The sequence below is a fragment of the Festucalex cinctus genome, chromosome 14 (assembly GCF_051991245.1).
Source record: "Festucalex cinctus isolate MCC-2025b chromosome 14, RoL_Fcin_1.0, whole genome shotgun sequence".
In the NCBI taxonomy this organism is placed as follows: domain Eukaryota; kingdom Metazoa; phylum Chordata; class Actinopteri; order Syngnathiformes; family Syngnathidae; genus Festucalex; species Festucalex cinctus.
Window position 1 is genome coordinate 10,777,788 of NC_135424.1, and position 13,999 is coordinate 10,791,786.

The 13,999-nt window shown below is 41.6% G+C and overlaps 2 protein-coding genes and 1 long non-coding RNA gene across 6 annotated transcripts in view; 1 reads left to right on the forward strand and 2 right to left on the reverse strand.

Moving 5' to 3' along the window:
- Positions 1–1,493: 1,493 nt before the first annotated feature.
- On the reverse strand, positions 1,494–4,602 carry zfp36l2 (zinc finger protein 36, C3H type-like 2). 2 transcript variants are annotated; one of them, XM_077494468.1, is made up of 2 exons: positions 4,154–4,602; positions 1,494–4,042 (listed from the first exon to the last, which is right to left on the reverse strand). In XM_077494468.1, exons 1-2 carry the CDS (start codon positions 4,244–4,246, stop codon positions 2,867–2,869), a joined length of 1,269 nt encoding a protein of 422 aa, XP_077350594.1. In that variant the 5' UTR covers positions 4,247–4,602; the 3' UTR covers positions 1,494–2,866. The 2 variants fall into 2 exon arrangements, with proteins under 2 accessions (XP_077350594.1, XP_077350592.1); XM_077494466.1 differs by having other exon boundaries at positions 1,494–4,045; positions 4,154–4,600.
- Positions 4,603–5,759: 1,157 nt separating this feature from the next.
- thada (THADA armadillo repeat containing) overlaps positions 5,760–13,999 on the reverse strand; it is a 69,594-nt gene continuing 61,354 nt past the window's right edge. For all 3 annotated transcript variants that reach the window (XM_077494462.1, XM_077494463.1, XM_077494464.1), the window contains 2 exons: positions 7,289–7,461; positions 5,760–6,917 (listed from right to left, as the gene is read on the reverse strand). In XM_077494462.1, the coding sequence (XP_077350588.1) occupies positions 6,582–6,917; positions 7,289–7,461 (509 nt within the window). In that variant the 3' untranslated portion in view covers positions 5,760–6,581. The remainder of the gene's footprint in view (positions 6,918–7,288; positions 7,462–13,999) is intronic.
- On the forward strand, positions 7,110–8,767 carry LOC144000822 (uncharacterized). Its single transcript, XR_013278289.1, has 2 exons — positions 7,110–7,563; positions 8,139–8,767. It is a non-coding gene; the product is annotated as an uncharacterized LOC144000822 (long non-coding RNA).

A 13,999-nucleotide genomic window follows, 5' to 3' on the forward strand; every position in this document is an offset into this window, starting at 1 on the left:
GCAGATTATACTTGTTTTAATTCAATTGGAGTTCATTTATGTTTAATAAAATAAAAACAATCACTGAGGCTCAGAACACTGGCACTCAGAACATGAGAAATGAGAGTTTAGAATGTTGTCTAGACACTCGAATTGTTCGATTGGTGCTGTTAAGCAAGATGAAAAGCCACCATTTTAAGTGCGTTACTGATAGTTATTCTTTTGTCCACATATATTTGGATGACGACTGTTGGGGGGCGGGGGGGGGGGGGGGGGGGGGTAGGCGGGGGGTGGTTGAATCATTTACCATTCAGGTATGACAGGTTTTATGTATAACATATGAATTTTCTGGTACTTAAATGTAGTTGAAGAATTTACATGTAGTTTATTAGTGCGGTTACCCAAACTGCATCAAATTCCGGGGCTTTAATATGCTGGTTATTCCATTTGGTCACATTAGTGAATCACAATACTGTACAAGACAAGTCTAAGTATGGCCAGTCATCTATTTCTCTTCTTCTAATTAGGTGGGTCAAGGTTGCGGGGGGGAGAAGTCGAAGTCCACATGCCTGCACCGCTCTGTCTCGAGCCACCTCCTCCAATTAAACCAAGAGATAAGGAAGCATTCCAAATCTGCAACATAGTTAGTCCCTCAGTCTACCTCGGGGTTTCCTCCTATTCCTGCCCACAACACCTGTCAGTATAATGCAACTACAACCCTAATGCAATTAATAAAAAAGTTAAAACGAAAGCTTCTAACGGTAACAAATCAAAACTGTCAAGGTTGAAAAACATACCTGATGTCAGTTGGAGTTTCCTGCAGCTATTTGGTGCATGGGATTATATTCAAGTATGTGCTTGTTGATTTTTCAGTGTACTGAGAATGACAACCTCAGGCTAGAAATGATGCAGGCCAGACAAAGTTCTGTGGTGTCTTGGACTCATTTTCAATTGTCTCCAGACATTTTTTTTTTTTTTTTTATAAGCACCATTGTTGTAATATTTCTTATGTATGTTCATGTCTGCAACAGATCAAGTCAAAACGACCTCAATTGCCAAATGACTACAAAAACAAAATTTTCAAAAGTTTTTTTTTTTTTTTATTGGGAGAACTACAAAAAAATGTACAGTACAAAGTTAACAGTCTCACACTCAATTTGTAGTGAACTGACTCCCCGAAAAATAAACAACTCTCGTTGCCTTTTTGTCCATTTTGTTACATTCAAAAAGCTTTACTTCTGATAAAGTAGTCAAAAGTACATAGTGTGCATCCCCCTGTACCTACTATGTACAAACCAGACATGTTCAACCACTTCCCTCTGCAGCAAACTCAACACTCAAGACTAGATTTTGATATCAAAAGAAAGAAAAGCTGAGCAAAAATCAAATGAAGAGGAATGGGGACTAAGAGAGGTTATGGCTGTTGTTGTCAGAGTATCTGAGTGGTAACAACCTTTAGTAAAAATAGAATCCAAAACTACATTCATTTCAACCTGCGTATAAAAGATGCCATGTAAGAAAAATACTTTATTTGGTTAATTTTAAAGGCATGTCATGTTGGTGAGCCCCATAGGCACTACACAATAATACTGGGGCACATGGGATTGCTACATTCTTAAGCACGTGGCTGGAATCACAGTGTGACCTCGTGCAGAGGAAAACAAGAAAAAAAAAATACTTTTTGGTTAATTTATTGACTTGGATTCTTTGTCGCTGATCTAAATAAAACAAGGTTTGGACGGTCTATACAACCACACAGTTTACATTCTACAGAATCATCTAAATAGGGATTCTCAGAAGAAAAAGAAAAAAAAAAAAAAGCCTTCTACAGCATTGACACACAAGCTCAGAAGCAAAACAGCAATTATGCAAACTTTAATAAACGTAAACAAGGAAACAAAATTAATGAAATAAATATCACATACCTTCTCTTAAATTAAGATTTTTTTTTTTTTTACTCATTTACAATAAAAAATAACCAAGTGAAGTTACAAAAAAGGAGAAAACAATATATATTACTGTGAAAAGAACATACACTCCACTTTATGCAGATTAATAATGGCGATCATAATTTAAACATAAAAGAATATAGATCTATTGCTTCATCATACTTGATAAATATAGTATGGACACAAATTACCAATGTAGCCTATACTTGTTTCACAAGGTAATAAATAAGTTAAATAGTCCATAGCCAGTTATGCACCGCTATGCAAATCACTCAAACAGCTAAAAAAATATATATTCAACCATCAGCAGTGATTTCCCCAAACAAACCCAACTCAAGAGTGCTTTTCAACCAAGCAACAAGCTACACTAACCAACCTAACCACTGGGTGGCACTGTGAGAGAACAGATATGGAATGGAAGTTGAAGCTTTTCAGAGGAGACGAAAAAAAAAGCACTTTGAAAAAGGAAAAAAAAAAAACAATGTTACTTTGAGTCGAGGCAAATTCTTGGCAGGATAGGAGGAAATCGACTCGCTTTTATAGTCTCTTCGTCTTGTCAAGTCATCTAATCCCAGGAAAAGTGTGACTCGCCTGATAGAGCAAAAACAAAAAACAGGGAAGAGGGGCTGGCATGAGCCCTTGGGCAAGGCACTGATGGAATGCCTTCTGTTTACTAACTAAACTTTTAATACAGCTATATTACAGAGAATGGAAAAAAAAAAAAAAAAAAAAAAAAAAAAAGTAATCTAATGCCAGGTCAAGGACACTTATTGATCCCCGTGGGTGGAACTTTCCTCACTTGCCCCCCACCAGGGAGGTCAGAGCAGGGCCACCACCCCTTCAGCTGGTAGATTCAATGTCTTGTTGCTCAAAGGCACTTCAGCAAGGTGGAAGCTGCTGACATAATCCACTACAAAAACAGAATAAAATAAACACGCTCAGTCATCTGAAATCGACAGCCTGCTGAAGATTGGCAAACGTCTCCCAGCGTCCAGACTGGGAGACTCGGAGCCACTGAGGCTCCCGGAGGAGCTGAGGGACCCGCTGGCGTAGCTCTCCCGGTCTGAGAGAGAGTCTGGCGGGCTGGGGGGAGGTTCGAACACCGGCGACTCGCTGAGACGGCGCAGCGTCTGCAAGTGGCTCATGTTGTACGTGGGAGGCGACGGGGGGCACATGCCGCCCTGCACGCCCCCGTAGTGGGCGCCGCCGGCCGAGTGGTTGTTGGAGTAGCCGCCGGAGGTGTGCACGGCCAGCGGGGCCAGCAAAGTTTTTAAGTCTTGCCCGGGTAGGTTGAAGGCACTGTTGATGCAAGACATGGAGTTGGGCGACAGCACGTCGTCGTAGAAGCTGGAGGAGGACATGCAGGAGGAGGCGGGCGGCGGCGGGGTTCGCGACGTGGGGCTTTCGAGCAGCGGGGAGTCCAGGCCGTGGTGGCTGGAGAAGCCGGAGAAACTAAGGCTGTGGTGAAGCTTTGGTCTGTCCCTCTGGGCGTAGCAGTGCTGCTGCTGAGGGGGCAGGATGTCCCTTTGGCCGAAGCCGCGGGACTCCCCCGCCTGCACGTTGGCGTTGGCGGCCGGAGCGGGCCGGCGCTCGTCGGCGTTATGGATAAAGTGACACCGGGGACCGTAGGGGCAGAAGCCGATGGTGTGGAACGTGCGACACGGCTCCGTTTTGTACTTGGGGTGGCGGGACAAGCTCCTGAGCTCGTGGTAGCCGTGGGCGAACTGGCATTTTTCGCCGTACTTGCACGAGCCGTTCTCCTCGAAGGGCCGACACAGCTCGGTCTTGTAGCGGGTGGAGTTGATCTGAGAGCCGGCCTTCTGCTGCAGCACGGCCCGCTCTCCGCTCTCGCTGTACGCGCGGTCGCGGAACTTGTTTTCCTTGTTCATGAGAGTGGTCGTTCCGCTCGGCGTGTTCTCCTTCAGGCTGCTGTAAGAGGAGCTCATGGAGTACTTGTTGCCGTTGTTCATCGCCTCCACGTTGCTGGTGGAGTTTCGGCGGAAAAATCCCGGCGCGAAGGGGCCACCGGAGCCCGCGGAGGTGACCGGGGCTCCGACCGCCTTCTTGTCCAGCATGCTGTTGATGTGGAGGGCGTTCATGTTCGTGCTTTTATCCTGCTGCGGGAGAGAGAGAACGGGCGACATGTTAGCAATTGCACTCCGGTCACATGGCTGAAACTTGTTGCAACATGATGCACTCAACTCAAATTAAACGAGCAGCTGTACCTTGTAAAGCATGTCCATGTCGTAGAAGGCGGACAAGACGGTCGCAGACATGTCGTCGTTTCCCCAAATTTGCTGGTGCACTCCTTCTTTCATGGAGGAACGAGCAGGCTGCACTGCGACGAGCGCTGGTTTGTGCCACGACTGCTTTTTGGTTGAGGGGAAAATGTTCTGGAAAGTTGTTGCAAAAACAGCCGGCGGACTTTATAACCGACGAAGGAAAACGAGAGCGGGGATAGTTTTTTTGTTTTGATGAGTAGTAGATGGGTGTGATTCCTCCCCTGAAGAAGCGCTGAGCCAAAAATGCTTCACTGCGGGCTCAAGCCCCTTTTTGCGGGCTATAAATACGTGCCGGTGGCCGGGGAGGGGCAAACTGAACTAAGTAGAAAAGTTTTGACAGAGCCGCCTCCTCTTTTCCGTCTTCTCATTTAAAAAAAAAAACATCCACTCACTGGTTGGTCGCTTATTCTTTGACACCACGCCTTGAAATTCAACCCCAAAACTCCTCCCCTCATCGTCCATCATCACATCCCCAAAGTTTTATTTTTTCTCTCCCTCGTTTTAAATCACACATCGCATCCAAATTAACGGAGGTTGGTCAGAAAACCGACTTCCATTGAGACCATCAATTCTTCCTCAATTCTAGGGGGTTACTAACGTGAATATCTTGGAAGCTCGCTCACTTATACAGACTTCCTGCACACTTGAGGAGCTTTAACCAGCACAAATGCGGCTGAGACCCCCTCCCACCCACCATCCTCTCGCTGTCTCACTTGGAAGCATGCGCACATGTATTTGTAATGGAAGGAAACTGCCTCACCCTTGCGCTCTCTTCGCGTGGATAGGGTGAGAGAGACCACAAGTATGAGCGGAGAGGAGTCCAGGCAGAGTGCAGGAAATTTTTTAGCATTTAGTCTTTGCATAATCCACAAAACAGGGTAAAAGCCTACGGAGGAACAACACAGAACTAAACTACATGACGTACGTTTAGTCTTTTTCCACAAACTAACTTTAATAATTAACCGTAGTATGGGAAACCTGTCATTCCTTACAGCTCAGTAAAAATAAAACAAAACCTGTGGTAAGAACTTTTTTTTTTTTTTTTTCCCCTCAGCGGTCTTCCTTCATCGAACTTGTTTTTCACAGTCTGGGAGCACAAGAGTGAAGGAATGTGGTTTGTATGTACTTGCGTGTGGAATAATAGTGTAACGCTGCCCCCTGGCGAGCGTGTTCGGAAGTGACATCAAAGAAAGTGACATCAAAGTGCGCCCCCTGCTGAGTAAGGTTTTGTACAGCGGCAAATGCTGCCACGACATGTTTGTAATCCAATTTTATGTTTTGTTTCTTATGCGATTAAAACTATTTCCTTTATATATTTTTCAGTAGTCAGGAAGCAAACAACTCTCAGGCTTTCCAACATCTACAGTTGCCACTAGAACTGTGACTTTCCGTTTCCAAAGTTAAAGCTTTTACAGATGAATTACTGAATGTTCAAATTAAATGTCAGCTTCACAGAACAGACGACCTCACTAAGTTGGTAGCGCATGGATGCGACTGGGTGTAAAACGCACAGCGCGCTACCAGAAATTACCGGTTTCTGCAACACCAGTAACCATTATGGCCTTTTAATTTAGGATCATAATTGCAAAATAGGATCTAAAAATATATCACGTTTATTTTTACATGATTTAATATCCTCTCAAGAGTTGACGAAAAGAGAGAGGTGAAGGAAACAGAAACAGGCAAAGGGAAAAAAAAATGACATGAGTTTGGAATCTACTACTACTACCCTAAAAATATGCTCTGAGCTGCTCCAGGACCATTTGCCCCGTTTGCTCTCTGCAGTCGAGATAAACAATTTGAAGTGAAGGCCAGACACGGCGAAATTCTTGAGAAATCCCTTGTACGTGCAGGAATCGTTCCTAATCAGACAGCTCCCTTTTTATGGGGACATGTTGAGTGGTTCCAAAACATTACGTCAGCGTTACTGTAACAAGGAACACGGATAGCAAGGGAGGGAGAAGGGTCAATGTGTATATGGCCACCGTGAACACAAACAGTAGTCTATTGTGCTGTCCTCTATATTATATAACCAGAGTGGAAGGACAAAACAAAGTCCAATTGGAAGGATTATTAAACATGAAAGAAAAAAAAAGTCAAAGTAGACTCACAATGTGCAACTTGAGTGGGAGGTTTCAAGTTGTGCTTCTTGCACGGAGCTTAAATCTTAAAGAGACAGGAGTTATGAAAAAAATATTCTAGATTTTTTTTTTTTTAACTCTAAAATACATTCTCAACAGATTCAATTTCAGAAATCAACAATTAAAAGTCATAAAAATCTAAAAGACGTGAGCAGGCAGTACAAATAGATAAAAACAACTTTCCTGATCACATGAGGACATTTTGTGACAGGTTTTCCGACATTACAGTATTACTCAATTTCTCCTGTCAGAGTGTCCAGCACATCCAGAGCCAGCGTGGCCCTCCGCTGCCGCAGTAGCAGGCGGGCGTGCTCCATGGGGCAGGAGAACTGCGGCAGGACCGGGAGCGAGTCCAGGGCCTGTTTGGAGCTCAACAGTTTGGTTCGGGCGTTTGAAGCCAGAGCGTCAATTTGGCGAGCCTGCTCCTGCTCGGGACGTCCTAATTGTCCGTTCTGTTTGTAGATGAGGATGAGGGAAACGAGGTTTCTGTGAAGCAGCGTCACCCATTGGACCGGCTCCGCCCACAGGTTAAGGTTGCCCTTTTCAAACAGGAAGTCCTCTTCATCCTATTCAATCAAAACAACCAAATTGCTCCATTAACGCTATTAGGTAAGAAGACTCCCGTCGTTTTTAACACATCCAGCACATATGGACAAATAGTCGCACACATTTGTGCCTCGACTTACACTTACAAATGTTCAGAACTAGCCAAAAGGCAGAGCGGGTGCAAATGTGGCACTCAAGTCAAAAGGGGGAGGTTCTATCCAATCAAATTCAATGAGGTTCAGGTGCTCAAATGTTAGCACCATCACTAGTATCTTATTAGAAGTGTGAGCCACTTTTAGATTGAGGAAATTGGAATCGATACCTAGCCCTAGTTGAAAGCATGCCCAGTAATGTGAAAAAAAAATATAGATATATATTTATTTGTTTTTACCAGACTGGGGTCATCTGCACGTGCCTCCTCATTGCCTTCTTCCTCTCCCAGCAGCCACTCAGTCAGAGCAAGGACGCCTGCCGGTACCTGCTTCCACACTTCCAATAGGCGACACAAGAGCCTCACGCCAACGTCCAGGGCTACGGGAGGACACACCGTCACGCCTGCCATATCTGTTCAAACGAAATTTGAAGACATGGACAAGATCGATGTCACAATTGGTTGACAAGAATCAGAAAGCAAGATTATTTTTGCGCTGATCCAAAACGGTCTTGGTAAGAATTGCAAACAAGTGCATGTGCTCGACTGTGACCTTTACCTGCGAGTTGACGAGTCTTTGTACTAAGAAGGGTTTTATCTTTAGGAATGACCAAATTGACCTTTACATTAAAATATAGCACAGGTAAACAGGTTAAGAGAAACGAGACGAAGAAAATGAAGCAAAGCACTAAAACTAAAAACGAGAAGATCAAGTGGACCACACATTACTTTCATTAGTTCAGTAAGCTACATAAAAATGTATAAATATTACTATTTACATTCAATTTTGAGGGCATAGTTTAGTAATTAGTTATTTTTCTTTTCAGATTTAGCAGAAAATGCAATATTCCTATCCGGCCAATCGGATCAGTTTAAAGTCTGTCAGGGACTTTCAGGGACAATCAGGGACTGGAAATGACAAATTAGAAAAACTTCGCAATTACCATTAATTTATTCAATTTTAAGGAAAAATGATATATATAAGTCATACTTTAAATGATTTGTCATATTTTGGGGGTGAAAATTTATGTAAAAATTGTTGTACTTGGTTGTTGTTTTTGTTTTCCCACCTTGACCATCGTCTCTGCAGCTGACACCCGGATAATGGCACAGACATCAAAAGGTTTGCCAAGTCCAAACACCACTACCACTATGGGAACCAGAGGAGGGCGTGTGGGGGTGCGTAGAAGTTTACAGCCCCCCCCTCATCAGCACGCATACAGTACAACACATACAGCGATGGGAACCCATATTGATTTTCCTCTTGAGAAAAGAGGCGTAAAATCAGAGTCTGAAGGGGGAGAGACGCAGTCGGTGAACATTACAAGCCATTGATTGCACAGCATTAGAGGAGATTTAGCAGTTTAAGAGCTTGGGTGACAAATTCTTTTCTTTAGCAAGAAGCCACCTCTTGTCAGGGACAAGTTGATGTAAAAGTCCACTTAGCAACCCTGCCTCCAAACAAAGGGTCAGAATGGCTGCATGCATTTTTTTTTGTTTTTTTACCTCTACATCTTGTAACGTGATTTCCTTCCTTAAGCTTTGCTGTTAAATGCTTGTTTCTCAAGGAGATTGTCTTTCATGCCATGACCAGCATGAGTGTTAGGTGACTGTATCTTTGCCTGTGTGTTTGTTTGGCGGGGATGTGTGCAGGCATATGAGCTGCTTGTTCTGTAGTGTATATTTACCTTGCATTGAGCCTCTTTTTTTTTTTTTTTTTTTTTTTTTTTTTTGACAATAATGTGGCGATGGATTTGATGAAGACTTGAGTGTGCTGCTGTCATTCAACCACAATACACTGTGTAGTCTACTTGGGTAGAGGGAAACGTCAAACTATATTTAATGGGACACTGGCTTAAACTGTTAAGTTGTTTAATACTCCAGTACAGTACATTTATTTTAGTACAGTTTTACGTAACATTTATGTGCAATGCATGTTAATTGAATCATTAAGTACAATTATTTCCTCTATATGAGACCAATGTTATATTCCAACTGCGCAATACTTTTTAGAAATTTAAATTATTTTAATGTTGGTCATTATGATGGTACTTGGGGAGCTAAGAATATATTCATTTATTTTTAAAGGTAATATTTTGGTTAAAATTCCGAGACAAGAGTGGAAGCGACATGCCGGAGATGTCACCAGTATAACAACAACAACGGTTTCTTCACTCTTCACACGAGAAACTTGCTCAAGCCACTTTGGAGCCGAGAGACCAGGAAGCTAAAGTGTGAGATGCAAAGAGGTGTGAAACCAAAACACAGTCTTTACAGCCCTGACTTCCTTTGGTTGTTGGTGGCGAACAGTGATGTCGACCAAATGCAACAATCTTGACACCGACAGGAAACATTAACCAGAGAGGAGTGAAAATCGCCGTGACAATAAGTGCTCCAGGTTACAATGATGGTCTGAGCTCACTGCAGCAGATGCAAAAGTCACCTCCGAAAAGAAAAAAAAGAGAAAAAAAGCCATCAGAAGCCTGAAGAGGAAACTCAAGAGGGCACGGCTTTGCAACTATGCGTTTTTAAAAAGATTGCACGTACACCCATTTATCCGTTTCCTTCTTATCAAGGCCGTGGCGCAGATCCAAGCACACTTAAAAGGTTGCTGGTATAATTTTCTGAAGAATGTTTTGGAAGGGATATCATGCCAGGAAATCCATTGCCAAGAAAGGAAATCAGGTTGAATTTGTGTTTCTTTGATTAAGACCCAACAACTGCCCACTAGCCATTTCTGCCCTTTTAAAGACATTTTACACTTAGATGTGCATTGCTTTATTCGGGATTGCCAGGGAATGTTCATTAGAGGTCGGACAACCACACCATTTACTCACTTGTGAAATTAGTAAACTAAAAATTAAACCTAATGTAATATGGTAGTGGTACATACTGTGATAACACTACATCTATGATCCACAATTATAATTCAAAATGTTAAGTTTAGAACACATTTTATAAAAGAAACCATGGAAGAGTTAAAGTATTCAAAATGTATTTCTGGATAAGACCTGTCAATACAAGCCCTTATTCTGCATTGTATTTCTTTACAAAGTGCCACTGCAAACTACAGGTCTAAAATATTGTATTGTGCTTTAAACACATTAAAGTAGAAGTCAACCTGAAATATTTCTTGACAATAATATGTTATATGTGACCTCACTAGTCTAAACATGACATTCTGATTACATTGTGGAATAAGTTGTGAAGCAAATTCCAGCCATTTTGTCTATCTCAGGGGGAGGCCATTTTGCCAATTACTGTCGACTGAAGATGACATCACAGTTGCTCAGGGCTCAGGCAACGACCAATTACAGCTCACCTGTCTTCTGAAGCTGAGCTGTGATTGGTTGTCACCTGAGACATGAACAACCTTGATGTCATCTTCAGCCAACAGGAAGTGGCAAAAATGTCCACCCCCTGAGATGGATAAAAATGGCTGGATTTTGCTGCTCAACTCATATTCCACTAACACAATATTAAACAGAATAACATATTTAGACTAGTGGGGTTGTGTAGAACATATTTTAGAAGTTATATTTTACTAGAATTTTTCAGATATTGTGTTTTGCATGAAATACGGCAGACAGTGAGAAAATGTTGCATAAATGTCAAGAGTAGTGACTTGTTTTTTGTGTACTTTATCATTGCTGGTATATTTGTGCTGCTGGTGTAATAGTTGGGTGAGTGTCCTCCTGAAATAGGACAGGGTCTGTTTAATGAATGTCTTGCTCTAAAGGGCCCTTCACTATCATTCAGCTGCATCATCTACTGTTAATGAATTAACTAAGGGAAAGGACATGTGAAAGTCAAATGACACAAAAGGGACTTGTTTGATATTAATTTCTTGTTTGAACTCTGTTTTTATATGTCTGACGTACAGCACTTTGCATGGAGCTCTGGTTGGTTTTAAAGTGTTCTATAACTAAATAAAGTTGAGTTGTTGCTTTACAGTAAGCAAAGTGGGTTATGCTGGACGAGCTGTCTGATAACAATTCACTGGGTCAGAATGGCCTGCTAAATGTGGGCGTGACGGCAGTTTGTCTTCAAAATAGTGGTTCAAACATTCCCACGCAAATTAGACATTCCAGCGCAATTATTTAGAATTACTTTATGCTTTCATTTGTCATACCATCACAACAAGGTCTAACTGTTGTTGCTGTAAACAAATGCAAAAGTTTAAAGGCAAGTCGAGAAGAGGATCGACGATAAGCTTCATATTCACGTTGCCATTTTGTGCTTCCAATCACATTAAATGCCCTCTCATAAGCCAGTGGCCACTCCAAATCTCTTTGTGCTATATATGCTGTCCATGAAGTGATCCTTTTGTTCCCACCCTTACCCACTGTCATTGCTGGAGGTCCAGTGAGAGTGAGCAGAGTTTGATTTCAGACCCAATTAGTCTTGAGGTATTTGGCCAGCGGTGGGAATAGGTTAAATCGGAGATTAATAAATCTTCAAGTCATGGACAATAGCTCCTTTGTGTCTCAACGTGCTGGGAAAGAATCAGTTCAACAAATCTGAGGTCTTCAGTGCTCTACCGCACACAAAACAAACATGTTTTAAATGAAATGTTGCATTTTTTTTAATCGGAGGGAAACAGGTGTGTGAATGTCTCTGTACTCCATATCAAAGGGGTAGAAGCATTGTCTCTTCTGAAACAACTAACACCTCAGACACTTGATGAGAGGTCATAAAACATGCAGGCGCGCACCCACACATTCACAGTAAACCGACAGAACATCAGGGGATGGGAAAGACACGCAAACAAGAAACTCGGCACACACTCGCAACTAGTATCCAACTTGTATGCAAACACACAAACGGTATAATTGGGCTCATTCACTGCATCCAATATTAAGTTAAGAACATTTTTATATCCAGAGCAGAATCCCAAGTCCTTACCGTTGAATGAAATATAATCAAATTAAAAAGCTCACTCTCCAGCAACCAGTCTCACAGTGCATTTACATGAGAATGAGGTCATAAAAAGAGGAGTTTTGCTGCTTTTAAAGAGTTCAGCATCGACCAAAAAAAAACAAAAAAACGTTATTCACATATGACCATTCCGGATTAAGACTGTATTGCTTGATTAATCTATTGCTTACATATTGATCCTTAAACTACCCCACAACGGAGGAATAGGGTAGATAGGTTGCACAAATACAACCTTTGGATAAATTGAATAAGCCAATTTACAACTGAGATAGTACATTGACAAAGGGTTCTCTAGTTAAGCAGTAAAAAAGGCTGGTTAGCTTCCAGACTCTTATCTCCCATTTGATAACAATTCTTCCTTGAATGACAAGCACAGGCTTGGGAATATGATCAGAGGGGGTGGTAAAAGTACAGGAGGTGTAATAAATTCTGTAGAAAGGAACAGGGCATTGGTTGGCTGAGTCACCACAAAACGGTTATTTCCAGGTTAAATCAAAAACCATGATTGTTGTGTACTGAAGGGTTGGAACCCAAAGCGCAGACACAAATAAGGTTTTAACTATTTATTCACATAACTTGACAAAACTAAAAACAACGAGAATGCATCGAGAGTCACGACATTCCAAGCCCCCTTGGGCTGCGGAGAAGCACAGAGAACAGTGAGCAATAATCCGGCAACACCCACATTTCTCAGACAGCTTATATAGACAGTGAATCGATCTCATTGGTTGTGGCTAGACATGTGAGTACCAGTACTGACATGGAATTCTCTGATTGGTTGTTAACCCAGTAATTACAGATACATCACGTAACATAAAAGATTCTTCAGTAACGCGATTAAAGATTCCCGAAGTAACATAGTTCTTTATAGAGAGTTCCAAACATCATATAACATCACACAGCCAAAAACTAGTTGAAAGTAGATTAACAGGTCATGAACTCAAACTCAACCCCAGACATAAGACAAGACCCAAACATTTCCTCCTGCATGACTCAAGTCATGACAATGATGACCCTTCAGATAGACTTAACCAGTGTTGGCTATTTTAAATTTGTGCTGTTTTAGTGAAATAACCGAGCAAGAATGCAAATTAGTGTTTGCGTCTTACGCATGATGGATTAAACCAAGGGCTTGATGATGTCTTTCTATTTGACGCAAAATTATAGTGGTCGCATGAGAGAATGAAAATGGGTGTTAGGAGTGTCAGCGCCAACTACATGCACGCACACAGCCTTATAAATGTCATTCGGGTGACCACAGTAAGTACAGCCTTACAAACACTGTCTGTAACACTACAGTGGATATAAAAAGTCTACACACTGCTATTCATATTTTTGTGAAATTAAAAAAAGACACCAAGATAAATCATTTTTCCACCATTAATGTAATGTACAACCTGTACAACACAATTAAAAAGAAAAAAAATCTTACATGGGGTAAGGAAAAACAAAAGAAGAACTGGAATAATGTGATTGCAAAATTGTGCACACCCTCATAACCTGGGAACTCTTATTAACTTGCTGTCAACTCTTCTGGTAGGCATTTCCTGGCATTACGGTATTCACATGCGACAGCACTAGTCATGGTTCACAGGCAGCTTCCACGGTATCAGAGGGATCTCATTGTTCAAAGGCATCAGTCAGGAGGAGGGTCGGAAAGAAAATTCCAAGGTATTAAATATATCATAGAACAGTGTAAACCAGGAGGGGTGTCCAAACTTTTTACATATAGAAAAACAATTTATGTTTGGGAATTTATTTATTATATATGTATGACGTTTTCTCTTTCTTCTTTACGTATATGCAATGGATAAGGGCTCATACCAAAATATTTTGTGCACTTATGATAAGCATGCTTTGTTTTATTTTCCATTGTTTAATTGTATCCTATGACATATTATGAAATAAACACAACTCATTAGTCTAACATGATAGACGTAACAGGGAGTAGGACTAGATAAGCTCATGTACATTATGACACTTGACAAATTATTTTCTTTCTTCTTTCCAACT

What these genes read in the sequence shown, in the direction of transcription:
- zfp36l2 (XM_077494466.1), bottom strand. Translation starts at nt 4,246, where the DNA reads ATGAAAGAAGGAGTGCACCAGCAAATTTGGGGAAACGACGACATGTCT. An exon ending in ACATGGACATGCTTTACAAG is followed by an intron (nt 4,046 to 4,153) that starts GTACAGCTGCTC and finishes TCTCTCCCGCAG; the next exon opens with CAGGATAAAAGCACGAACAT.